The sequence below is a fragment of the Palaemon carinicauda genome, chromosome 13, assembly GCF_036898095.1.
Source record: "Palaemon carinicauda isolate YSFRI2023 chromosome 13, ASM3689809v2, whole genome shotgun sequence".
Classification (NCBI taxonomy): Eukaryota; Metazoa; Arthropoda; class Malacostraca; order Decapoda; family Palaemonidae; genus Palaemon; species Palaemon carinicauda.
In genome coordinates this window covers 127,377,889-127,403,561 of record NC_090737.1, presented here as the reverse complement: position 1 = coordinate 127,403,561, position 25,673 = coordinate 127,377,889, and the positions used below count along the sequence as shown (strand labels likewise).

The following is a 25,673-nucleotide window of genomic DNA, read 5'->3' as shown; positions in this document are numbered from 1 at the left end:
TGGCAGCACGCATTTATCAATAGTCAGCTCCCTCAAAGGAATGTATACATCCCTGAACTGCAATTAGAAGTATTCAAGGATTATATACACTTTCACAAAAGGATTAATATTGACTTGCAGGATAACATGCAATATGTTTTTGTCCTTAGGAATATTGTCGTATGAAACAGATCATTCATTGACCAATAGTCCCGTAATACAGTAGTAGTTTTTCAGTTACTCCCATAAAGAACATTATCTTAGTTTTACGCATATTCATTTTCAGTCCTATATTTCTGCTTTCTCTATTCAAATCTTCTATCTTCTTTTGCAATTCCTCCCATGATTCACTAAATTGAATTATGTCATCTGCAAATTTCAAGTTATTATATATAATTAAATATAACTTTTCATTTCAATTTTAAACCTATTTTTATTTTTTTTCTCTAAGTCATCACTTACACATATAGTATGATACATAATATATTTTTACACCTAATTTCAGAATGACTTGGGTTTGTGCATACCAACTATAACAGAAAGATTAGCAACCTTCCCAGCAGCACCCAATTTACAAGGGAAGACTGTAAGTTACATTTACACACATTTTTTATTATAAAAAAACAAATATAAACAATTAAAAATAATTTTCTTATAATAAATAAATGTTTTACTTGAAGAGTGTTCTTGAATCATTACATTTTATATTATACACAGTATAAGCATGATACATCGTTTACCTTGCAAAAAAACCTTGCTACTTATGCAGATGATACCACTGTCCTCTATATCAGTTTCAACTTCCAAGTAGAGATCTGTGGTTTTGCGTCTCAGAGAAGATCTAGCTAAAATTTGTATGAAGTTAAACCCTAACAATATTTGAAATACTGAACGATTGTTTGTAGGTATACAACATCGTATTCCTAGCGCCTCTCAAGTCTCTTCATTAATAATTTTACTATATCACTATGTTGTTCATTTAAAACTCTAGATCATTCTCAATTACAAAATCATTTTTGATAAAGATATCTAGCCACTCAACTTCACTTGCATGAAAATTTTGTATTTTGAGAAAATATTTGTATATATTAGGAGACCTGTCTATTCTGAGAAAAAGTTTTCATTATAATTCTGATATTTTTCAAAATATCCCTCATTTGATCTTTAGCAGCTAACTATCAAAATTTTAGGACAAAAAATAATGGTCTACTAAAATCCATAAATATCAATCTCTGAAGCTTTATTCCAGATCTGACCAAATTGTACTATGATCTAATTATACTGTAGTTGAATTGGCGGAACTTCAATAGTTTAAGCTTGGTGCTAATGGTTTTTCATTAAGTAGGTTGTCATAAGTATTTCTTAGTTTATCTGTTACTTATTCATTCAACTTCAGCTATCTTGATTTACTTTATTTTCTTTTCTATAATCTATTCTTTACCTGTTTATTTTCTATATTTGTTTACTCTATCAATCAAGGCCCATTTGCTTTTAGCATTATGGTTGTCCAACTAAGATTGCACTTTGGCTTTCAATAATAATAATAATAACAATAATAATAATAATAATAATAATAATAATAATAATAATAAAGGAAAAGATGCTGCTGGCAGAAAATTACAAGACAGTTATTCACCTAAGAATAATAGGCATTAATGCACCTCCGAAGGTGCGTCGCTATTAAGAAATTAAAAGTATCATTAATAGATTAAGTTGAAATCGTCCAAGATAGTTAAGGCCCCCAACATTCTGTGACCTATTCCTCGATGTCTTTAATGTATGTCTTCCCTCAGCTCTACACATTCTCCCTCTCATGGCCCCCCCCTCTGACAATCCCAATCCTCTCTCTCTGTTGCAACTGAGAGCTATGATCACATTTCTGGTCAGTATCAGAGATGCCTTGGTCAAGTCTAGAAATACACATGAGGCCTCTTAATAACTTCAGAACTTTACCTTTGTTTAAGGACCTGTATTATGCTGAATTGATCTCACTAGTAAACATGTAGTAGGTGGTCATACCAGGCCTTTTACTCAATTATATTTCATACCTGCATTTATAGACTGCTACAATGATCAAGAGCCAACTGAGTGTAGAGCAACAAACAATGTACTTCAAGACTACATCTGGCCTCTTTACCACTTCATATCATCTTCACTTACATGGTGTCATTTTGAGTAAAGAGTCTTACTGATATGAAGTTTGCTTGTTTATTATAAAAAAAAAAAAAAACTGAAAAATAGGTGATACTGCATGAGGAAAAAAAATGAGTTAATCTAAATCCAAATAAAGTTCAAGAACAGAAGTCTACATCAGGCCTCTTATTCACTTCACACTGGATAAATCTTCCTAGGATTCCTATTATGGATAAGGTTGTGACCTAGCATAAAACCTCATTAATAAAAAAACATGCTAGAAAATCAAAGGTCAATAATAAATATCCTCTAAATAAGTGACCATACTCCATCTTTTTTACCTAATTCATTTCATCTCTCACTCTTCCTAATATTTATAGGCATAAGTACCCATCATTATCGAGTAACTGAATGTAATCTATTCCATTGTGTAAAATAATTCTAATAACATTTACAATAGAAAGGTTAAACAAGAAAAACATCCTGTAAAATTTATACGGACTATATCAGCTTTCATGGGATCCATTCCCTCACTAATAACACCAGCAAAAGCCAAATCCCAAATGTCCACTCCTTACTCTAAGCCAAATACTGTACATGACTCCAACATGATTATGGCAGCTTGTGTGAACCAAATCCAACTTGATGACTCAAAGTTTATGTTCTTCACTAATCATCTTTACAGGAAAACCAAATAGTATGCAAAGTTCTGTCACTCAGATTTGTCCATATTTTAAATCTAAATGCCAGTTTAATAACATCTTTGAAATATCTATATTAGTCATGTTGACAACACTAAAGCCCAAACATTTTTGGGTAGTTCACAATCCAACTACAGCTTTTATAATTAATTTCAAATACAGTATGAAGCCCAAATCCTACCACTTATATCTTTTACATATTTTTCAGAACAATATATTTGGCTGAAATGGAAATATCCTCACTGCTTATGTCAAAAGAGCTATGAACGAGGTTCTGGTTTGAATCTAGAAAAAAATCCCATGATTCAAAGAACCTTCTCAACTGTTATTTGGCTTTAACATAAAATAGAGATATTCAACTATGAAGCCATTTATGATGTGGCTTTTACCTAAGGGAGTCATACAGCATGAGATTTGTATTGATCAAAAGGATAACTAACATTACAGTACTTTCAATTTCCCCCATTTTCAGTACCAGCAAGCTTTTCATATCATCCACAAAGAACTACTCTACATCTTGGCCCACTTTTACTTTGCCCAGCATGACTTCAATACATTTCGCCAACACTGTGAGATCCACTTCCCGTCTACATTTGGCAGTAAAATTGATAAGTAAGTTTGTGCTAATGAAAATATAACTTCATTATTATTAAAGTATTGTACTGTAATATTACTATTTATTAGAGAATACATTATAGATTCATATAATTTGATCACCAAAGTATTTCTTGATTATTAACACCAATAATTATAATCATAACATTAATACTATAAATTTCCACTACTAAAACTACTGATGCTAAATATCAAAATACTAGCTAGCAATCGTTTAACATGATACATCTTGTTGATCAATCTCTAAAATTTAATTACTAATATACAGAGCAATTATATTTATTCAAATAATCATAAGTTCTGTTGTCTAGTCATAAAGATAAAAATGGCCCGCAAAATTTACAGAAACAAAATATACAGTAAATAGGTATGTACAGTAAATTATTACATACACTGGGTACTATATTTAAAATAATTTGTATTTTTCCTAGCTATGCAAACCCAAGTTCTTTAAAATATGGAATGTTTTCAGCGGAGCCGAAACGGCTGTTGAATTCATTAATGTAGTAGTAAAAAATTCTTCACTTTTGACCTATGGCTCAAGTCTTAGAGAGTACAGTAGTTGGGATGCTTAACCGCTGGTCAAGGCATGAGACTACCTGGAGGGAGGCAATAGCAAAGGACTACTGTATCTGGCTGCCGACTCAGAAGCTGAAAAGGACTTGCATTCTATTCCGAGTCTCTCCACCGCCCGCAAACTGACAGATCAACCTGCAGAGGTGATGACGTGAAAGAATATAACATGTAGAACATTTGCTACCTTGAGAGTGCAGGGTTAGCATCTTGTTCAACCAACTGGAAGCAAGAGTTTTTAAATCAGCAGAACTAAGAGTCAACTCAATGCAAGAACAAAGTAGTAAGATTCACCCTTGGTAATTCCAGAAAATGCCTTGAGCCTTGAGGGACACCAATGACGAGGTCCTACTTGAAGCTAGCGCTATAAATACCACACCCACTTCCTTGCGCTCATTCCACAAAAGAACACCCCAATTCCATATTCTCGTCTTCCTTCCATTGGCTCTGGACCAAGGTCTGGAACCTTCGTGGTAAAAAATCCTAAGAAACTCCCAACCCCTGTCAAGATGTAGGTTTTGGCAGGTTGCCCCCTACAAATATGAGGCTACAAATACTAGGGTTCTATACTAGGGGGACAGAACATGCAATGTAATCAGGAGCTGGTGACAGCCGCGCTCGAGTGTCATCACTGTAAGATCCCTGTCACTGATCAAACCAGAGATAAGAAGTACCACGTACCCTTCCCTCTCTTAACCTAGGCGGAAAAAAGGGCCACAGACTCTCAGCTACCAACTATGCAAATGATGTCTTCAACATCCCAGTTGGAGAAGTAAACAGCACTACCCCGTCAGGTAGGAGAGGTAAAGGGCACTCAAGCTCTTCAGACACCTGATTAATGGAAAGAGTGGGTGGCTACCACGTAGTCAGATCAGCCACCCAAAGGGTTGTGTCCCCAGATTAGAGCATGGGCCATGGTTGGCCAAGGACCACCCAAGAGCTGTGTACCTCCTTCAAAAGAGAGGTGCTGTTGACCAGATTCCTAAAGGACTTATAATTGGCTTTCCTGAACATTTCAATTTCTGCTTCTTCTTGTTGGAAGAGTCAGAATCAGATGACGAAGAGGAAGAGCAAGCTTACAAAGTTGAGGTTCAAGAAACCTTCAACAACAACAATTCCCTAAAACTGAAGAACCCACAGGGGTTGCGCTGATAGAACCACAACACTGCGGGTAACTGTCACAGGGAAAGTGGTAGACACTCACTGGCACTTGCAACACAACCACAGGGCCTGGGATTACTGGCATAGAGAGAGAGGGAGCCATGGGCTCTGAGGTCACAAGTACAACAGGAAGGGGTGACAGGAACAGGGATGAATGGCATAAGGGTGACAGGTACAGATGTGAATTGGACAGAAGCAAACACTGGTGATGAGCATGGGGGCAACACTTGTGGGTTTCACTGGACCCAGAGCTCTCTTGAGCCCTTTTGGCTTTGAAGCTTTCACTGCCAAAAAGGTGAGAAACTTCTCAACTGCTTTCTTGGGCTTAGGCCATACTACAAGGATCACCACTGGGGTCACCTCTAACATTAGTGCTACTACTGGGATTACTAGCACTGGAGACACCAGGAGTGAAGTACCCTTAGATACCAGCTCCCTCAAAAAGGACATAAGGGGCCTACCTGCAAGACCTAAGGAAGATCAAGTGTTGTTGAACTCGTCGGCAGTCTGCATGGCAACATGAGATCTTCCAGTGCATCCTATGCGGCCAGTACTGGCTAAACCCAACACTCAACCCAACCCTGATAAACTCGAGGATGCAGATCCACAGTCTTACTGCCCCTGAAATCAAGGCAGAGGCATATGCCAATTGCTTTAGAGACCGATGAGCCCAACAAGGATAGAAACATGATACAAGTCATTTTGGCATCACATTGGGCGTGACCGTAGAAATCTTAGCCTTCTTTTCTTACTCAAAGCAAAAACCTGCCACGAGATGGGAAGCCTCGATCTGCACTCAGCACATGGGAATGACTGTAAACAGATATACCCCTTACAAGAATCGCAGAGAAAGGTTGGATTTAGTGACAGTCTAGTCATAAACTGATTACAGCATTCACTCTTCTCTCCCACAATAAACAACATTCTTGCTTCACATCCATAATTGAATCCAATCAAAACCGCCCAAGTAAAATAGGTAATATTGGAAGAAAATTTCTTTATACAAAAATAAAAATATTTTCTATTAGAGAAAAGAGACTAAATCCTTTGGATAGTCATTAACAGTATGTCCTAACTCTCTGTGGTAATAAACAAAAATTAAGATTAATCAACAGAAAGTAAACTCAACACCTGTCGTTTGTTACCTCGTTAATGAAATCAACGACCGTTACAACCCTGTTGAGGATTTCCTTATTTCAAAGCATGAAAGGTTTTTATCGACACATGAACATACACATAATATAACATTAGGAAATATGTTATTTTCATTAGTAAAATAAATTTTTGAATATACTTACCCGATAATCATGTAGCTGTCAACTCCGTTGCCCGACAGAATTCTACGGAAGGGATACGCCAGCGATCGCTATACAAGAGGGGGGTGTACTCACAAGCGCCACCTGTGGCCAGGTACTGCAGTACTTCTTGTTGACACCACTTCAATTTTTCCTCGGTCCACTGGTTCTATGGGGAGGAAGGGTGGGTCAATTAAATCATGATTATCGGGTAAGTATATTCAAAAATTTATTTTACTAATGAAAATAACATTTTTCAATATTAAACTTACCCGATAATCATGTAGCTGATTCACACCCAGGGAGGTGGGTGAAAACCAGTGTACAAGTATATCAAGAAGCTAAGTATCCCGTATTTCATATTATCAGTTATTCAAAATAACAATGAAATTACAAGTACCTGGTAAGGAAGTCGACTTGAGCCATTACTCTGCCTTAAATAAGTTCGTCTTCCTTACTGAGCGCAGCGTTCCTCTTAGGAGGCTGAACAACTCTAAGGTGCTGAAGTATCAAGGGCTGCAACCCATACTAAAGGACCTCATCACAACCTTTAACCTCGGCGCTTCTCAAGAAAGAATTGACCACCCGCCAAATCAACAAGGATGTGGAAGGCTTCTTAGCCGACCGTACAACCCATAAAAAGTATTCAAGAGAAAGGTTAAAAGGTTATGGGATTATGGGAATGTAGTGGCTGAGCCCTCGCCTACTACTGCATTCGTTGCTACGAATGGTCCCAGGGTGTAGCAGTACTCGTAAAGAGACTGGACATCTTTGAGATAGAATGATGCGAACACTGACTTGCTTCTCCAATAGGTTGCATCCATAACACTCTGCAGAGAATGGCTCTGTTTGAAGGCCACTGAAGTAGCCACAGCTCTCACTTCATGTGTCCTTACCTTCAGCAAAGCAAGGTCTTCTTCCTTCAGATGAGAATGTGCTTCTCTAATCAGAAGCCTGAATAGTAAGAAACTGAGTTCTTAGAACTTGGAAAAGAAGGTTTCTTGATAGCACACCATAAGGCTTCTGATTGTCCTCGTAAAGGTTAAGACCTTTTTAGATAGTACCTAAGAGCTCTAACTGGGCAAAGTACTCTCTCCAGTTCATTCCCCACCAAGTTGGACAGGCTTGGGATCTCGAACGACTTAGGCCAAGGACGTGAAGGAAGCTCGTTTAGCAAAAACCGAGCTGCAAGGAACATGTAGCCGTTTCAGATGTGAAAACAATGATCCTGCTGAAGGTGTGGATCTCACTTACTCTTTTAGCTGTTGTCAAGCACACGAGGAAAAGAGTTTTTAATGTGAGGTCCTAAAAAGAGGCTGATTGGAGAGGTTCAAATCTTGATGACATAAGGAACCTTAGGACCACGTCTAGATTCCAGCCTGGAGTGGACAACCGACGTTCCTTTGAGGTCTCAAAAGACCTAGGGAGGTCCTGTAGATCTTTGTTGGTGGAAAGATCCAAGCCTCTGTGGCGGAAAACCGCTGCCAACATACTTCTGTAACCCTTGAGAGTAGGAGCTGAAAGGGATCTTACTTTCCTTAGATATAACAGGAAGTCAGCAATCTGGGTTACAGTGGTACTGGTTGAGGAAACTGCATTGGTCTTGTACCAGCCACGGAAGACTTCCCCTTGAGACTGATAGATTCTGAGAGTGGATGTTCTCCTTGCTTTGGCAATCGCTCTGGCTGCCTCCTTCGAAAAGCCCCTAGCTCTTGAGAGTCTTTCGAAAGTCTGAAGGCAGTCAGACGAAGAGCGTGGAGGTTTTTGGGTGTACCTTCTTTACGTGAGGTAGACGTAGAAGGTTCACTCCTAGAGGAAGAGTCCTGGGAATGTCGACCAGCCATTGCAGTACCTCTAAGAACCATTCTCTCGCGGGCCAGAGCGGAGCCAACCAACGTCAGCCGTGTCCCTTTGCGAGAGGAGAACTTCTGAAGTACCCTGTTGACAATCTTGAACGGCGGGAATGCATACAGGTCGAGATGGAACCAATCCAGCAGAAAAGCATCCACGTGAACTGCTGCTGGGTCTGGAATCGGAGAACAATACAACAGGAGTCTCTAGGTTATCGAGGTAGCGAACAGATCTATGGTTGGCTGACCCCACAGGTCCCAAAGTCTGCTGCAAACATTCTTGTGAAGGGTCCACTCTGTGGGGATGACCTGACCCTTCCGGCTGAGGTGATCTGCCATGACATTCATACCGCCCTGAATGAACCTCGTTACCAGCGTGAGCTTTCGATCTTAAGACCAGATGAGGAGGTCCCTTGGGATCTAGAACAACTTCACGAAAGAGTCCCTCCCAGCTTGAAGATGTAAGCCAGGGCTGTGGTGTTGTCAGAGTCCACCTCCACCACTTTGTTAAGCTGGAGGGACTTGAAGTTTATCAAGGCCAGAAGAACCGCCAACAACTCCTTGCAATTGATGTGAAGTGTCCTTTGTTCCTGATTCCATGTTCCCGAGCATTCCTGTCCGTCCAAAGTCGCACCCCAGCCCGTGTCTGATGCGTCCGAGAGGAGAAGGCGGTCGGGTTTCTGAACAGCCAAAGATAGACTTCCTTGAGAAGAAAGCTGTTCTTACACCACGCGAGAGAAGACCTCCTCTCTTCGGAAACAGGAACTGAGACCGTCTCTAGCGTCATGTCCTTTATCCAGTGAGCAGCTAGATGATACTGAAGGGGGGGAGGTGGAGTCTCCCTAACACGATGAACAGGGCCAGCGATGAAAGTGTCCCTGTTAGACTCATCCACTACCTGACTGAGCATCGGTTCCTTCTCAGCATGCTCTGGATGCATTCTAGGGCTTGGAAGATCCTTGGGGCCGACGGAAAAGCCCGAAAAGCTCGACTCTGAAGATCCATACCCAGGGAGACAATGGTCTGGGATGGGACGAGCTGAGACTCCTCAAAATTGACCAGGAGGCCCAGTTCCTTGGTCAGATCCATAGTCCATCTGAGAATCTCCAGACAGCGACGACTTGTGGGAGCTCTTAAAAGCCAGTCGTCTGACGGAGCCGGACACAAGATCATGGTACTGCTGCACAGTCTGTGAACTGTCAACCATGGGGAAGCGAGGAAGTACAGTGACAACCCGAAGCTGTCTAGACTGTCTGGGTCGTACAGACAACTCCTTATCGGGTTGCTGAGGTTGCCGCACTGCGTCACAACAAGTCACTTCTGCTGGTTGTTGAACGTCTTCCCAGTGACACACTGACTCCGTAAACAAAAAAATCCTCTAACAAGGACTAAGCTTGGACTGCATGTCTTGCAACACAGCTCAAGGTCTATGGGAGCAGGTGTGGTAACAGACGGGGTTAGCGACTGAAGTGGAACCATTACCTTCCCTGGGAGCATGTTATGCTTAAATAAAAGTCCATAGGAGGCTACGCAGCTAAAGGCTCCTCTCCAAATGACAGAGTCCTCAAGGGAATATCAGAAGGAGGGAGAAAAGCACTTTCTCATCTACAGGGACCATATCCGAGAAAAGCTAAGTTCTCTCAGTGAGGGTTTCACTGGTGCAAAAGCAGCAGACTAGAAGGCAACGTTATGAAACTGCTTGACAGTCTAGTGAGTTGGCAACAACCAAAGAAGTGTGACTGAGAAGCATGCGGTAAGGTATGCAGAGCATGTTGTATGCAGAGCATGCTGTATGCAGAGCATGCTGTATGCAGAGCATGCTGTATGTAGAGCATGCTGTAAGGTAAGCAGAGCGTGTTGCATGGCGTGTAACATTTCTCAGAAATTCCATGACCAGTGCTAGAGTGAGTAATATCGCATTACCGTCCATTGAAAGTGCACGTGCCGAGGGAATTGATTTAGACTGTTTTGTTGATGAATTTGATAGCCGGCATGATAATCGTAGAATTAAGCTACACTAAATGTACTATAATCTACTTCACCTCAGGAAAAGGAAACTCGCCCTGTTGGCAACACTGCATTACTTCATGCATGCTTGCATGGGGTTTAATATCAACATAATATTACCTTACATTCATAACTCATGATTCATTTTTGTTTAGAAGATATTTTTGCCATATTTTGCGATTTGTTAAAAATATACTGCAAGGAATACATATATATTTTTATATAAGTAATACAAATAACCTCCATTATCATAATGTTTGTGTAGGCATACATGTATATGATTACAAATGCAAGTTATGAAAGTAATGAGGTGTTATTATTGTCATTTGTTATTCCCAAGTTGAATGGGAAGAAGCTCAAGTTGAGGAAAAAATGGCAGATGCATGCGTTGAGGTGGCTGACTCATAGCATGAGGTTGCTGCCTCAAGAGTTGCGCTTGCTGTAAGGGTTGCGGATGCGCAGTAGCAGGTTCCTGAGGAACGAGTTAAGGTTCCTGAGGTGTGAGCTGCGAGAGTTGAGGTAGCGGCTGCGCAGAACGCAGTTCTTGTCTCGCGAGTAGAGGTTCCTGAGGTGCTAGCCTAAGGAGTTTGCCTCATTGATGGAAGAGGTTGTCGTACCTCAAGAGATTGTTGCCTCGCTGGTGGAACCGCAAGCGGAAGCGGAGGAAGTAAGGCATAAGACTCCTGCTCCCATTGCTGAGGTTGCCTTAAGGAAGGTTAAGGTTGCTGCACAACGCTGGTAACTGGCAACTCAGAACGCGGTAAGGTAGCCTGAGGAACCTCAACTTCGTACGCCTGGCAGACTGGACTGCGGTGAGGCGGAGCTCTCGCAGGAGGAGGCGGAGGTTGCTGCACACCGCTGGTAACTGGCAACTCAGAACGCGGTAAGGTAGCCTGAGGGACCTCAACTTCGTACGCCTGGCAGACTGGACTGCGGAGAGGCGGAGCGTTCGCAGGAGGAGGTGTAACCTTCTCAGCCTGAAACTCACGCATTAGGACCGCAAGCTGCGACTGCATGGACTGCAGCAAAGTCGTCTTGGGATCAACAGACGATAAGGTCTGTTGAGGCAAAGCCTTAATAGAAGATGAGGTCTGTTAAGGCATCGCCTTACCTCTCTTAGGAGGTGTGCAGTCACCTGATGACTGAGGAGAGTCAGAGCTAACCCAATGACTGCATCCGGGTTGTTGAACTCTAACTTCGTACGTCTGGCGTAGGTCTGGACTTTACGTTTAAGAGGTCTTGAGACCTGAGACCAGCGTTTTCTCCCCGAAATTTCTTCTGCAGACGAGCAAAATAAGGGCTCAATCGTCTGCGGGTGGGAGTGACGGTCTCTGTAAGACACGCCTGCAACCACCGAGGATACTTCTGTGCGCCGATCAAGGCCTGCCGAACCCTTTTGCCCTTCGACATTGCTTCTCCCCTGGGCTTGGGAGCTTGCAAGAGGTCCCGGACTGGGAGGACGACTGGCACGCACAGAAGTACACTCACGCACAACACTGACACACTTTGCGCTAATCACTTATCACTTTTGATTTTCTGTTTGCACTTATTTCACTGAACTCGAAACTTTAAGTGGTTTGTACCTGAAACACGCAATTCTATCCTTTCTCAAAAGTTAGTAATTGCGAAAACAGAATTACAATGTAACAGAAAAATCTAATGAAAGATAAATAATTCAGTGGCTGGAAAGAGACTAAACACTAGATCAAATAAACTACGTTTAAAATCTCTCACCGCATAAAGCTTGAGAACAAGAAAAAACTCTAGAAACGTTTACTTTCTTCCCCTAAAGAGACTAGGGAGAAGAGCAAAAACGATAACAACGTTACTCGCTTGAACGAAACGTTTATCCTCCTCTTTCTCCCTCCGTCTCTATCTCTCTCTCTCTCTCTCTCTCTTGACTTAGAACCTGAGAGAAGAGCCCAATCATATATATCGTTAAAACATATTATTGTTAAAGGAAAAAACTGAAATATTTCCCAAAATGAAAAGTTCCTTTATTAGAATTAAAACCATTAAGTTAAGAAAGAATGAACAAAACGCTAGACACGGTTACTCTTACTGCAACGTGACACCGTGAAAATTCTCTCTCTATCGTAACGATAGAGCGCAAGTTGAACGTTCTGAACGTCAACAACTGCAGAGACAAAACAAAACGTTAGTTCAACTTTGAAAACAGTACGAGACTATCAAAGAAATTCTTTCAAAAACATTAAAATAGCATAATATGTTAACAGGTAAAACCGAAATGACGGGCTCAATGTTAATTAACTTCGGTACCAAGAAAAGACCGCCTACTATTAGGAAAGGTCGAATATAAACAAATATAAAAATTAATTTTAATAAGTTTATAATAAAAGGAAGTTAATCGAGGAGGCCTATAACAGGCGGAGAGATATAAAATAAATCTATAACTTTTGTTAAGCAAAAATAAGAAAGAGAGTCTATACTCTCTTAGACACCAACACTTCCGTCTAAGGGAAGGGTCGGCCATTTAAAGGTGAAAGAGAGTTCATACTCTCTTCGTCACCATAATTAATCAAATTAATTCCAAAAGTTAGTTAAGCTAATAATAAAACTTCCTGAATAGCGAAAGCTGAAATCTTAGAGCAATACTTCACCAAAAACCGTGAACAAGACTCCAAAATTATAAGCGTATCCATGAACGTCTTGCCGGAAGCACGACAGAGGAAAAATTGAAGTGGTGTCAACAAGAAGTACTGCAGTACCTGGCCACAGGTGGCGCTTGTGAGTACACCCCCCTCTTGTATAGCGATCGCTGGCGTATCCCTTCCGTAGAATTCTGTCGGGCAACGGAGTTGACAGCTACATGATTATCGGGTAAGTTTAATATTGAAAAAACCAAGATACAAAGAACTACACATTAGTTGAAAGTTTTTTTTTTAAATAGGAACTACATTATACTAAAATTATGTGGACACACTTTATTCCCCTCTACTATCCAACAGCTCTATTGGCAAGTTCAAGAATGTTCTTTGTAATGTGATGACCAGGATAGGCTACAGCCCAATAGTTGCACAAAATCTTGAGGATGTTCTTCAAGTGTTGCACAACACTAGGATGGACTGTTCAGAAAGGAGGGATTGGACCTGTGTGCTCCTCAGTTCAACACGTCACACCTTAAATGAACTTCGCAATTTCATGCGGAGAGAAGAGGTATTTATTGTTCTGTATACCTATTTACCTATGTTGCCTAAAACTATAAATTTATTAATACTTAAACTCTAGAAAGAGATTTAAAACAATTGATTTTTAAATTAGCAATACTGTATGTGACCTAAATTTTTAGTCTGAAATTTTGTACTCTAAATTAATTGATATCTACATACCTAACTATGTGACCCATTTAATCTAAACTTAATTGATCTAATATTAGAAGCCTTTGTAATATTTCTTATATCAGAATTCATGGTGAGTTCAATCTACATAAGAAGACACCCTTCTTGTATGATCCCATTTGTTGTTTAGTAATTTCATGCTATATAATACACAAAAATTACAGCCATTTACAAACAAGTAGTCAAGTGGCAGGAGGGCCCCACACTGTAAACCTCACTTTTTCATTATCTCCAGGAACATATGCAAGATTAGTCTAAAGTGGGAGAATTTACACCAAAGAGACATACATAAAAGCTCAAACTTTGATACTTGTCTCTGTTTTTATACAAACTAATCTTACGAAAGCTACTCATTCCTCAAGTAGGAGGTGCCTTGCGGAACACGACTGACATTGTTTCGTCAAAAGTCAAAAGTCTCACTTAAGAGTATGAGGATGACATATGTAACTTATACAGTTTGGCAAAGGGTGCTATAGCTGATACTGCCTATGTCAGAATAAAACCTTAATGATGAACTTTGATTTAAGAGAAAATTTCAAAGAAACTCTGTCTCTATTACAGAAGTAAGGGAGATACAGGTTATAAAGCAGCCATTAGAATCATAATAAGAACTAGATAATTGCACTTGAAAATTTATATTTTCCAATAAAAGCACTATTACAGCAATTATCAAAATATTTGCATAAACCACAGAAGACTTCAGATCTTTGGATATCCAGTTTTTGAAATACGAAAATATCCTTTTTTACACTACAGTATACCCCTGAAAGGGAGAGGATTTGTATCGTATAAGCTGCAGTCTAAAATATAAAAATTTTTTGAGGTAATATGTTATTTTGATTATAAAATAAATTTTTGAATATACTTACCCGGTGATTATATAGCTGCAACTCTGTTGCTCGACAGACAACTCTAAGGTAAAACTCGCCAGCGATCGCTACACAGGTTGCGGGTGTGCCCAACAGCGCCATCTGTCGACCAGATACCCAGTTCTCAGTGTAAACAAAGACTCAATTTTCTCCTCGTCCCACTGCGTCTCTATTGGGGAGGAAGGGAGGGTCGTTTAATTATAATCACCAGGTAAGTATATTCAAAAATTTATTTTATAATCAAAATAACATTTTTCAATATTTAACTTAGCCGGTGATTATATAGCTGATTCACACCCAGGGGGGTGGGTAGAGACCAGCAATATAAGTTTACACTTTTATGAGCTAAGAGTTTTATTTCATTTTAGAAGTTATCAAAATAACAAAAACAAAATAAATAGGTACCTGGTAAGGAAGTCGACTTGAACAATTACTCTGCCTTTTTAAGTACGTCTTCCTTACGGAGCCTCGCGATCCTCTTAGGATGCTGATCGACCCCAGGATCTGAAGTATCAAGGGTTGCAACCCATACAACAGGACCTCATCAAAACCTCTAATCTAGGCGCTCTCAAGAAATGACTTTGACCACCCGCCAAATCAACCAGGATGCGAAAAGCTTCTTAGCCTTCCGGACAACCCAAAAAACAACAATAAAAACATTTCAAGAGAAAGATTAAAAGGTTATGGAATTAGGGAATTGTAGTGGTTGAGCCCTCACCCACTACTGCACTCGCTGCTACGAATGGTCCCAGTGTGTAGCAGTCCTCGTAAAGAGACTGGACATCCTTAAGATAAAAAGACGCGAACACTGACTTGCTTCTCCAATAGGTTGCGTCCATTATACTTCGCAGAGATTTATTTTGTTTAAAGGCCACGGAAGTTGCGACAGCTCTAACTTCGTGTGTCCTTACCTTCAGCAATGCTTGGTCTTCCTCACTCAGATGGGAATGAGCTTCTCATATTAACAGTCTGATAAAATAGGATAAAGCATTCTTTGACATAGGCAAAGATGGTTTCTTAACTGAACACCATAAAGCTTCAGAAAGGCCTCGTAAAGGTTTAGTTCGTTTTAAATAGAACTTAAGAGCTCTCACAGGGCATAAGACTCTTTCTAGTTCATTGCCTACCATATTCGATAAGCTGGGAATATCGAACGATTTCGGCCAAGGTCGAGAAGGCAGCTCGTTTTTGGCTAGAAAACCAAGTTGTAGTGAACATGTAGCCTTTTCTAACGAAAATCCGATGTTCTTGCTGAAGGCATGAATCTCACTGACTCTTTTAGCTGTGGCTAAGCATACCAGGAAAAGAGTCTTTAAGGTGAGATCTTTCAGGGAGGCTGATTGTAGCGGCTCGAACCTGTCTGACATGAGGAATCTTAGTACCACGTCTAAATTCCAACCAGGCGTAACCAAACGACGCTCCTTCGTGGTCTCAAAAGACTTAAGGAGGTCCTGTAGATCTTTATTGTTGGAAAGATCTAAGCCTCTGTGACGGAAGACTGATGCCAACATGCTTCTGTAACCCTTGATAGTGGGAGCTGAAAGTGATCGTTCTTTCCTCAGGTATAAGAGGAAGTCAGCTATTTGAGTTACAGAGGTACTGGTCGAGGATACAGATACTGACTTGCACCAGTTTCGGAAGACTTCCCATTTCGATTGGTAGACTCTAAGGGTGGATGTTCTCCTTGCTCTAGCAATCGCCATGGCTGCCTCCTTCGAAAAGCCTCTAGCTCTCGAGAGTCTTTCGATAGTCTGAAGGCAGTCAGACGAAGAGCGTGGAGGCTTTGGTGTACCTTCTTTACGTGTGGCTGACGTAGAAGGTCCACCCTTAGAGGAAGAGTTCTGGGAACGTCTACTAGCCATCGAAGTACCTCGGTGAACCATTCTCTCGCGGGCCAGAGGGGAGCAACTAGCGTCAACCTTGTCCCTTCGTGAGAGGCGAACTTCTGCAGTACCTTGTTGACAATCATGAACGGTGGGAATGCGTATAGATCTAGATGTGACCAATCTAGGAGAAAGGCATCTATATGAATTGCTGCTGGGTCCGGGATTGGTGAGCAATATATTGGGAGCCTCTTGGTCATCGAGGTTGCAAAGAGATCTATGGTTGGTTGGCCCCAAGTGGCCCAAAGTCTCTTGCATACATCCTTGTGGAGGGTCCATTCTGTTGGAATTACTTGCCCCTTCCGACTGAGACAATCTGCCATGACATTCAAGTTGCCTTGGATGAACCTCGTTACTAGCGATATGTTTTGACCTTTTGACCAGATGAGCAGGTCCCTTGCGATCTCGTACAACGTCAGTGAGTGGGTCCCTCCTTGCTTGGAGATGTACGCCAAAGCAGTGGTGTTGTCCGAGTTCACCTCCACCACTTTGCCTTGAAGGAGAGACCTGAAGATTTTCAAGGCCAGATGTACTGCCAGTAGCTCCTTGCAGTTGATATGCATTGTCCTTTGACTCGAGTTCCATATTCCCGAACATTCCCGACCGTCTAATGTCGCGCCCCAGCCTACGTCCGATGCGTCCGAGAAGAGAACGTGGTTGGGAGTCTGAACAGCCAGGGGAAGACCCTCTCTTAGGCTGATACTCTCCTTCCACCAAGTCAGGCAAGACTTCACCTTCTCGGAAATGGGGATCGAGACCGCTTCTAGCGTCTTGTCCTTTTTCCAATGAAATGCTAGGTGGTATTGAAGAGGACGGAGGTGTAGTCTTCCTAATGACACGAACTGTTCCAGGGATGATAGCGTCCCTATCAGACTCATCCACTTCCTGACTGAACATTGTTCCTTCTTCAGCATGTTCTGGATGCATAACTGGGCTTGGCTTGTTCTGGGGGCCGACGGAAAAGCCCGAAAAGCTAGACTGTGAATCTCCATCCCTAAATACACGATAGTTTGGGATGGGACCAGTTGTGACTTTTCCATATTGACAAGGAGACCCAATTCCTTGGTCAGATCTAGAGTCCACTTTAGATCCTTCAGACAGCGACGACTGGAAGAAGCTCTGAGAAGCCAGTCGTCCAAATAGAGGGAGGCTCGGATGTCCGCTAAATGAAGGAATTTGGCTACATTCCTCATCAGCCTCGTAAACACAAGAGGAGCTGTGCTTAAGCCAAAGCACAGGGCTTGAAACTGGAAGACAACCTTTTCGAAAACGAATCTCAGAAAAGGTTGGGAGTCCAGGTGGATGGGGACGTGGAAGTAGGCGTCCCTTAGGTCTAAAGAGACCATCCAGTCTTCCCTTCTGACCGCTGCTAAGACTGACTTCGTGGTCTCCATGGAGAACGTCTGCTTTGTGACAAAGACATTCAGAGCACTGACGTCTAGCACCGGCCTCCACCCTCCTGTCTTCTTTGACACCAAGAAGAGTCGGTTGTAGAATCCCGGAGATTGAAGGTCCAAGACTCTGACCACTGCTCCTTTCTCTAGTAAAAGAGACACTTCCCGTTTCAAGGCTCGTCTCTTGTCTTCCTCTCTGTACCTGGGAGAGATATCGATGGGGGACGTTGCTAGAGGGGGTTTCCGTACAAAAGGGATCTTGTACCCCTCTCTGAGCAACTTCACAGATTGCGCATCTGCGCCTCTCTTTTCCCAGGTCTGCCAGAAGTTCTTGAGTCTGGCTCCCACTGCTGTCTGAAGAAGCTGGCAGTCAGACTCTGCCCTTAAAGGACTTGGTTCCTTTCTTCTTACCTCGTTTCCCTTCGGCACGAGCACCTCCTCTGCTGGAGGCTCTGCCACGAAAGGGCGGAATAAAACGGGACGCTGGAGTGTCCATCCTTGGTCTACCTGACAAGGTAGGCAAAGGGGTGGCTTTGCGAGCGGAGGACGCAACAAGATCTTGAGTGTCCTTCTGTATCAAAGAAGCGGCAATTTCCTTAATCAGGTCTTCTGGAAAAAGGCACTTGGAAAGAGGAGCAAACAGAAGTTCGGATCTCTGGCATGGTGTAACTCCAGCTGAAAGGAATGAGCATAGGTTTTCACGCTTCTTAAGGACTCCGGACACAAATGATGCAGCAAGCTCATTAGACCCATCACGTACGGCCTTGTCCATGCAGGACATAATGAGCAAGGAAGTCTCCTTCTCTGTCGGAGAGATCTTTCTGCTTAGAGCTCCTAGACACCAGTCTAAGAAGTTAAAAACTTCGAAGGCTCTAAAGATACCTTTCAAAAGGTGGTCTAGGTCCGAAGATGACCAACATATCTTTGAGCGTCTCATGGCAAGGCGGCGGGGAGAGTCTACAAGACTTGAGAAGTCGCCCTGGGCAGAGGCAGGAACTCCCAAGCCGAGAACTTCTCCCGTGGCATACCAGACGCTCGATCTAGAAGAGAGTCTAGCAGGGGGAAACGTAAAAGCTGTCTTCCCTAAACTCTTCTTGGACTGCAGCCATTCTCCTATCACCCGCAAAGCTCTCTTGGACGAGCGTGCGAGGACGAGTCTAGTAAAGGCAGGAGTGGTTGACGGCATGCCTAACACAAACTCTGACGGAGGAGAACGCGGAGCCACAGAAACAAACTGGTCCGGAAACATCTCTTTGAAAAGGGCCAAAACTTTCCTAAAGTCCAAAGAGGGTTGCGTAGACTTAGGCTCGTCCAGTTCTGAATGCGGTTCATCTACGTGTGCAGCAACATCATCATCGGAAAGTCCCTCATCCGATAACTGATGAGGGAACGGCAACGGAGTGGGTAACGGCTGGTTAGCTGAGTCCGGTCGCACGGGTGCATGCGTGACTGAGCCGGACTCAACGTCATGGAACTGCTGCCCAGTCTGTGAGCTGGCAACAACCATAGCAGCGCGGGGACGCACAGCGTCTACTCCAGACTGTCTGGACTGATGTGGGTGAGCAGTGGCAACCACACTGGGTTGCGGAGGTTGACGCACCGCGTCAAAACAAAACAACTCTGACGGTTGTTGAACCTCACGAACGTCAACGGAGACCTCCGTGCGTCGCTGAACGTCAACATGCGGCTGGCAGATCACACTGGAACGCATGGGTGGCGGAACTCTCTCAACTGGTGTGCGTGAGAAGGTTACCTCAGCGTCCACAGGACGCACAACCGATCGTGTGGGCGGTTGTAGGCAAGGAGCTGCACTAGCTGGTGCGGCAGCAACCTTCTCCGCACGAAAGTCCTGCATAAGAGACGTTAGTTTAGACTGCATGTCTTGCAGTAGAGACCACTTAGGGTCTACAGGAGCAGGTGCGGCGACAGACGGTGTAACTGTCTGAAGCAGTACCGCTTTGCCTCTCTTAGGCGGTGAGCAGTCATCGGATGACGGCAGCGAGTCCGAACTGACCCAGTGGCTACAACTGGGCCGTTGGACTTGTGTGGAAGGGACCGACTTGCGCTTTAACGGTCGTGAGACCTTGGTCCTGGGTTTCTTGCGAGAAACACCTTCCGAAGACGAGGTATAAATGGGCTCTCTCGTCTTAGTTAGGCAGGGGCGATCTTGGGTAGATATGCCCGATACCACGGAGGGAACGTCTGTTCGCTGATTAAAGCCTCTCGAACCCATTTGTCGTACGACATTGCTTCTCCCCTGGACTTGGGAGCTTGCAAGAGGTCCCGGACTAGGAGGACGACAGGCACGAACAGACGAACCCTCAAGCGCAACACTATCCACAACACTATCACTTTGCGGCACTTTATCACTTCCCACTGCACTTTTGCACTTCAGTTCCTTCACATCCGCCATGAGCTGATTACGGTCACTAGCAAGGGACTCAACTCTCTCACCCAGAGCTTGGATGGCACGCATCATATCAGCCATCGAAGGTTCCTGAGTGCCAGGAGGGGGATTAGGAGCAACCACTACAGGGGAAGGAATAGGTTGTGGGGCATGAGGAGAGGAAATATCAATAGAACGAGAGGAACTTCTCCTAACTCTATCTCTCTCTAGCCTACTTGTATATTTTTGGAATTCGATAAAATCGAATTCCGAAAGCCTAACGCACTCCTCACACCGATCTTCCAATTGACAGGTTTTATCCCGACAATTGGAACAAACAGTGTGAGGGTCGATAGAAGCCTTCGGAAGACGCCTTGAACAGTCCCTAGCATTGCACTTCCTAAATTTTGGGACTTATGAAGGGTCAGCCATTTTGAATTGGTCAAAGGGGAATTCAAAAAACTATCAAAAAGTCATCAACAAAGAATCCGTTATCAAAAAGAGTTCAACGATTTGTGTGAAGAGAAACCCTGCACAGCGAAAGCTCAAAACTAGAATAATGTACTTCACCAATTAGTTGTGAAAAAACTCCAGTTTAGCAACAGCGAGTAAGTACGTCTTGTCGATAGCACGACAGAGAGAAAATTGAGTCTTTGTTTACACTGAGAACTGGGTATCTGGTCGACAGATGGCGCTGTTGGGCACACCCGCAACCTGTGTAGCGATCGCTGGCGAGTTTTACCTTAGAGTTTTCTGTCGAGCAACAGAGTTGCAGCTATATAATCACCGGCTAAGTTAAATATTGAAAATTGTATTTTTCCTGGCATTACAAACCCGAGTCTTTAAAATATGCAGATGTCTTCAGTGAAGCTGGAAACGCAGTTGAATAGTTAACCAAGCACTTAATGACATGTGCTAAGTGTAGACACGTAGCCCCTCCCACATGCCTGTTAAAGAGCCTTCCCTTTTGACCTTTGACTCTGGACCCAGATGGGTGATTGAGGTGGAAAGTTCAACTTTAAAGGGCTCATGTTTGCATAGCTCGTAAAAATACCAATAATTTTTAAAATTTTTTATTTGTTCCTACGAGTACACAAATCTTTCATCCTTTAAAACAGCGAGACTCAATAATTGTGGGTTGGAAGACCCCTAGAAAAGAACTGGTTGATTATTTTTCTTCCTTGGAAGCATCTGTCTACCTGGCCTCATACTAGAGCGAAAAAGATGACTACAACATAGGGATAATCAGGCTGATAGGGCCTAGCCTGTGCAAGAAGATTGTATGTGGTCAAAAGAGGAATCCCTTGTCATGAAGAGGAGAGCAGTTCGGAATAATACACCTGGTGTATGATGTTCCATGGTTGCACTAGGCAATGGCTCTAGCCCAGGGCGCTGTGACACGGGCCTGCAACACAGGATCATTACCCAGGCCCCAGGTGGGTGAGAAGGAATAGCACAGAATCACGGCACCAGTCCCAGTCCATAGGAGACAAAGCAAGGTGCCGTGACTCTAGGTATGGGTACCACAAAAGTATCGTCCAACCCTAATGAAAACGGGATGGTGTCATGAGTTATTTCTTACACCTACTACTGGGCTTCCTGGACCTCTTGCACTTCTTTTGCCAGGTGACAGAATCAGAATCGGAAGGCAAAGAAAAGCCAGACAAGGAAGAGGAGTTGAAAGAGGAATGTGCCCATTTCTCACTATAACCCTCCCACACTTTAGGCTCTGCAAGCACAGGAGTCAAAGTCTTACCCACCATTGATGACGAAACTTCCCACCCAAGGAGAACTGAATTAGTTGCTCAAATAGGAACCACAACACTGGGCAACAGTCACAGAAGATGCGGTGAGCACACTCACTTGGCTTGCAACACATACACAAGTGCTAGGGCCACAAGCCCCAGTCACAGGCACAGGGCAGGAGTGACAGGAACAGGGGGGATAGGCACTAAGGTGATAAGCACTGTGGTGACACACTTCGGGAGCACTACGTGCATGGATCACTTGTACCAGAGTTACTAACTGCTAGCACAGGAATCACCCCCGAAGCACTGAGGTACTGGCACAAGGGTCACCGGGGTGAAATAGCCTTATGCAACACCCATGGGAGGCTTGGGTTAGGGAGCTTGTCACTGGCAGTCTGCAAGAAAGAACTTCCATCAAATGTTGGAATACGGTGATTACCTCACACTCCCCAATCCTGAAAAACTACCAGATGCATACTTCTCGGGTCTATACAGGGGCGTATACGCAGAAGCTTCAATGAAATGGCACTTGAGAGCAAAGTGCTGACAGTCTCTACAGCAATTCATGGGCTTACCAAGAATAAAACCTGAAAAGATTTGGTCTTCTCGCTCCTCGACACACTCTCCTACGGGAGCCCAAAATCTACACTCAGCAATAAAAGGGATAATTGTAACAGTTGTGAACCTAAGTAGAGATTGGATCTATCACCAGTTTTTCAACGAAGAAGCGTCCAAAATACATACGATATCCTGCTTCATTCTATTACCATACATCAAGCTAATATCCCCAATAAAGCTAAAGTTACAAGAAAAAGAATACATTGCCTTAGATATGATGTAACAGTACGTTTGTATTTGGTGCAACCGAGCTCAAAAGTGAAGTCTTTGACACGCAGGGGGGTGGGGCTACTCACCCACGCTTGCCACCCATCGTTAAATATCTTGTTAACGAACTGAATGGCCGTTCCAGTTCTGCTGGTCATCTACCTATTTTAAAGGATGAAATTTCTGTATATGCCTAGGAAAAAATGATAATCTGTTGTACTACTCACCTAATCAGGCCTATTCCAGCATTCAAATGGCCCTGACGGCTGTGTTTTGGTGATAAAAAGGGAAAGAACCGATGCTGCTCACACTGTCATTGCCTCATACTGGATTAGTTTCTAAAATTCTCCTAACCCAGCCAAAGAAATATTCGTGTTTGGAAAAATCTTGAAATTTACATAAGTGAAGTTTTACGATTGTATAATGAACTGTATAAGACAAATTGCATGAAATTATAAAACGAATTACAGTAGTACCTTGGTAGACAAGTTTATTTCGTTGCAAGAGGAAGATCGCAAAACAAAATGCTCGTAAACCAAAAGAATTTTTTCCATAAGAAATAAAGGAATTCACTGGGTGCGTTCCACTCGTTCATATATACACACATATGGTACTATACTCATTTTTAAAGATTTGTGAAGTGATTTAAAGAAATTATTAGCCATAATATAAAAAATTAATACAATATAAATAATTCCCAATAATGTATAGAAATATTGACAAATTAATTCAAAATGCCTTTGAGAAGAATTTTGACAGTCATGCTCATACATACCATGACTTACTTGTATTCTGAGTTACTCATAACCTATGGTATTATTGTACTGTATAAGCAAAATCACATGCATAAATGCCCAAAATCATTGTTTTTTCCTATCCTTGATATTTACAACAATAATGCAAAAACAATGAATGATTTAGCATCAAAACTTCACAACCTAAATTCAAGTTCAAGACCTCGGACCAGCAATGCAAGTGTTCTGACTTGGTAATAGCAAAGAAAAAGTGAGGTTTATAGTTGGGTAGGTGATGGGTACAACCCATCAGTCACCACATAGCTTTATGCTATAGTCAATATTTTTTAGTGAGGCAGATTTGCACCGACTCGCAGGGGTGCCCTTTTAGCTCGGAAATTTTCCTAATAGCTGATTGGTCGGAAGTATTTTTGTCCGAATACTTCTGACCAATCAGCGATCAGGAAACTTTTCTGAGCTAAAAGGGCACCCCTGCAAGTCGGAGCAAACCTGCCTCACTAAAAAAATTGACTATATATATATATATTAATTCTCAAGTTTTATTTTCAGCAAATAACGTCCAAATAATGTAACCTACGCTTCTTCATAACAGATACAACAACAAGGGAAGAGGGCATCACAAAGCTGGAGTGTTCTTTACCCACAAAAAAATCTGAATTATCTGGTCAAACAGAAAAGCTACTGCAGTCAAAAGAATGCTTCATGTGGACCCACCAAGCAGGATAACACGATGGCAAGAATTATGGAGACTGACGAGGTTGAGGAACCATGTTGTTACTCTTGCAGTTGCTGGAATATGTAAATTTTACAAAAGAAGAGAACCAAGTAACAAGTGCTACAAACCATGACTGATGGGAACATTTGTGGAAAATACTTGATTTAACTGCATTCGGAAATAACATGACTTAGATATATTCAAAGTTTAACTGAGCTACATTTGTCTTTTGGTATAAGTACGTTTTCTCCCCATGCCAAAGAACTATCACGTTGTAGCTACAAATAAAAGAACCACTAACAACCCAAAATTTAAATTATGCCTATATCATAATGACCTGTTTGAATAAATTCTAATACAATGACTTTAAGAAGAAACCTATTAACACAGAATACCAAACATTTTTACTTTTTAATTGACTTCACTCATTTTAATCTATAATTCCAAATGAAATTTAGGTGTTGAACATTTTCCTTTCACAGCAATCAGAAATCTTAATGAATCATGTTAGAAATATTTTGCCATAGGGATATACCTCCCATGAAATATCTCGTAAAAATAAAAAAAAAAGAATTGGGTAAAACATTCTTTTATAAATACGGATTCACACTATTGTTTCAACATTTTAAAGTTTTAGATCCAAACTTAAAGGGAATCTCTTAAAGCAGTACGAGGCATTTGGACTTTGATTTTGTTACAATCCTGGATAATAGCTACTGTATTTCAAACAAAAGTTTGCCAATATCATAGACTTAACAAAGATAAAATCACTATAATATAATTAATAAATTAGAGAATGAATGGATGCAACCAACAGGTAATCATTTAGAATACAGTATTGTACTTCAAAAAATTATATGAGCTGTAAAATATCACAATTTTAAAAGTAATTTGTATTTATCCTAGCTTTAACAACCTGGGTTCTTTAAAATTAGGTGATGTCTTCAGAAGAGCTGGAACAGCCGTTGAATTCGTTAACGACAGGTGGCGAGCGCAGGTGTATAGCCACGCCCACACGCCTGTCAAAGACTTCTCACTTTTGACTTTCAGCTCTGAACTGAGAGGGATGGTTGAGGTGGGAAGTTTAACTTTAAAGGACATGGGTGTGTATAGCTAAAAGAGATACAAATTACTTCTAAATTTTGTTATTTGTTCCTACACGTATACAAACCTTTTGTCCTTTAATATACAGTACGGAGACTCACTGACTGGTGGGTTGGAAGTCCCTCTAAAACTGAACTGATTGGTTCTTTCTCTCTACTGGAAGTGTCAGTGTATGGGACAAAAGGCGATAAAAAGACCCCACTATTTATCTATCAAAGGGATGAATAGGCTGATAGGGCCTGGCCTGTATAAGAAGATAGCACATGGTCATAGGAGGAATACCTTCCCATAAAGAGGAGAGCAGTATGGAATGGTATACCT

General features: G+C 42.1%; 1 protein-coding gene across 1 annotated transcript in view; it reads left to right on the top strand.

The window, feature by feature from the left end:
• Positions 1-24,335, top strand: part of LOC137651801 (uncharacterized) — a 30,342-nt gene extending 6,007 nt beyond the window's left edge. Inside the window, exons 2-5 of the mRNA XM_068385019.1 lie at positions 485-565; positions 3,286-3,425; positions 13,284-13,491; positions 24,126-24,335. Coding sequence (XP_068241120.1) covers positions 485-565; positions 3,286-3,425; positions 13,284-13,491; positions 24,126-24,335 — 639 coding nt within the window. The remainder of the gene's footprint in view (positions 1-484; positions 566-3,285; positions 3,426-13,283; positions 13,492-24,125) is intronic.
• Positions 24,336-25,673: the final 1,338 nt, after the last annotated feature.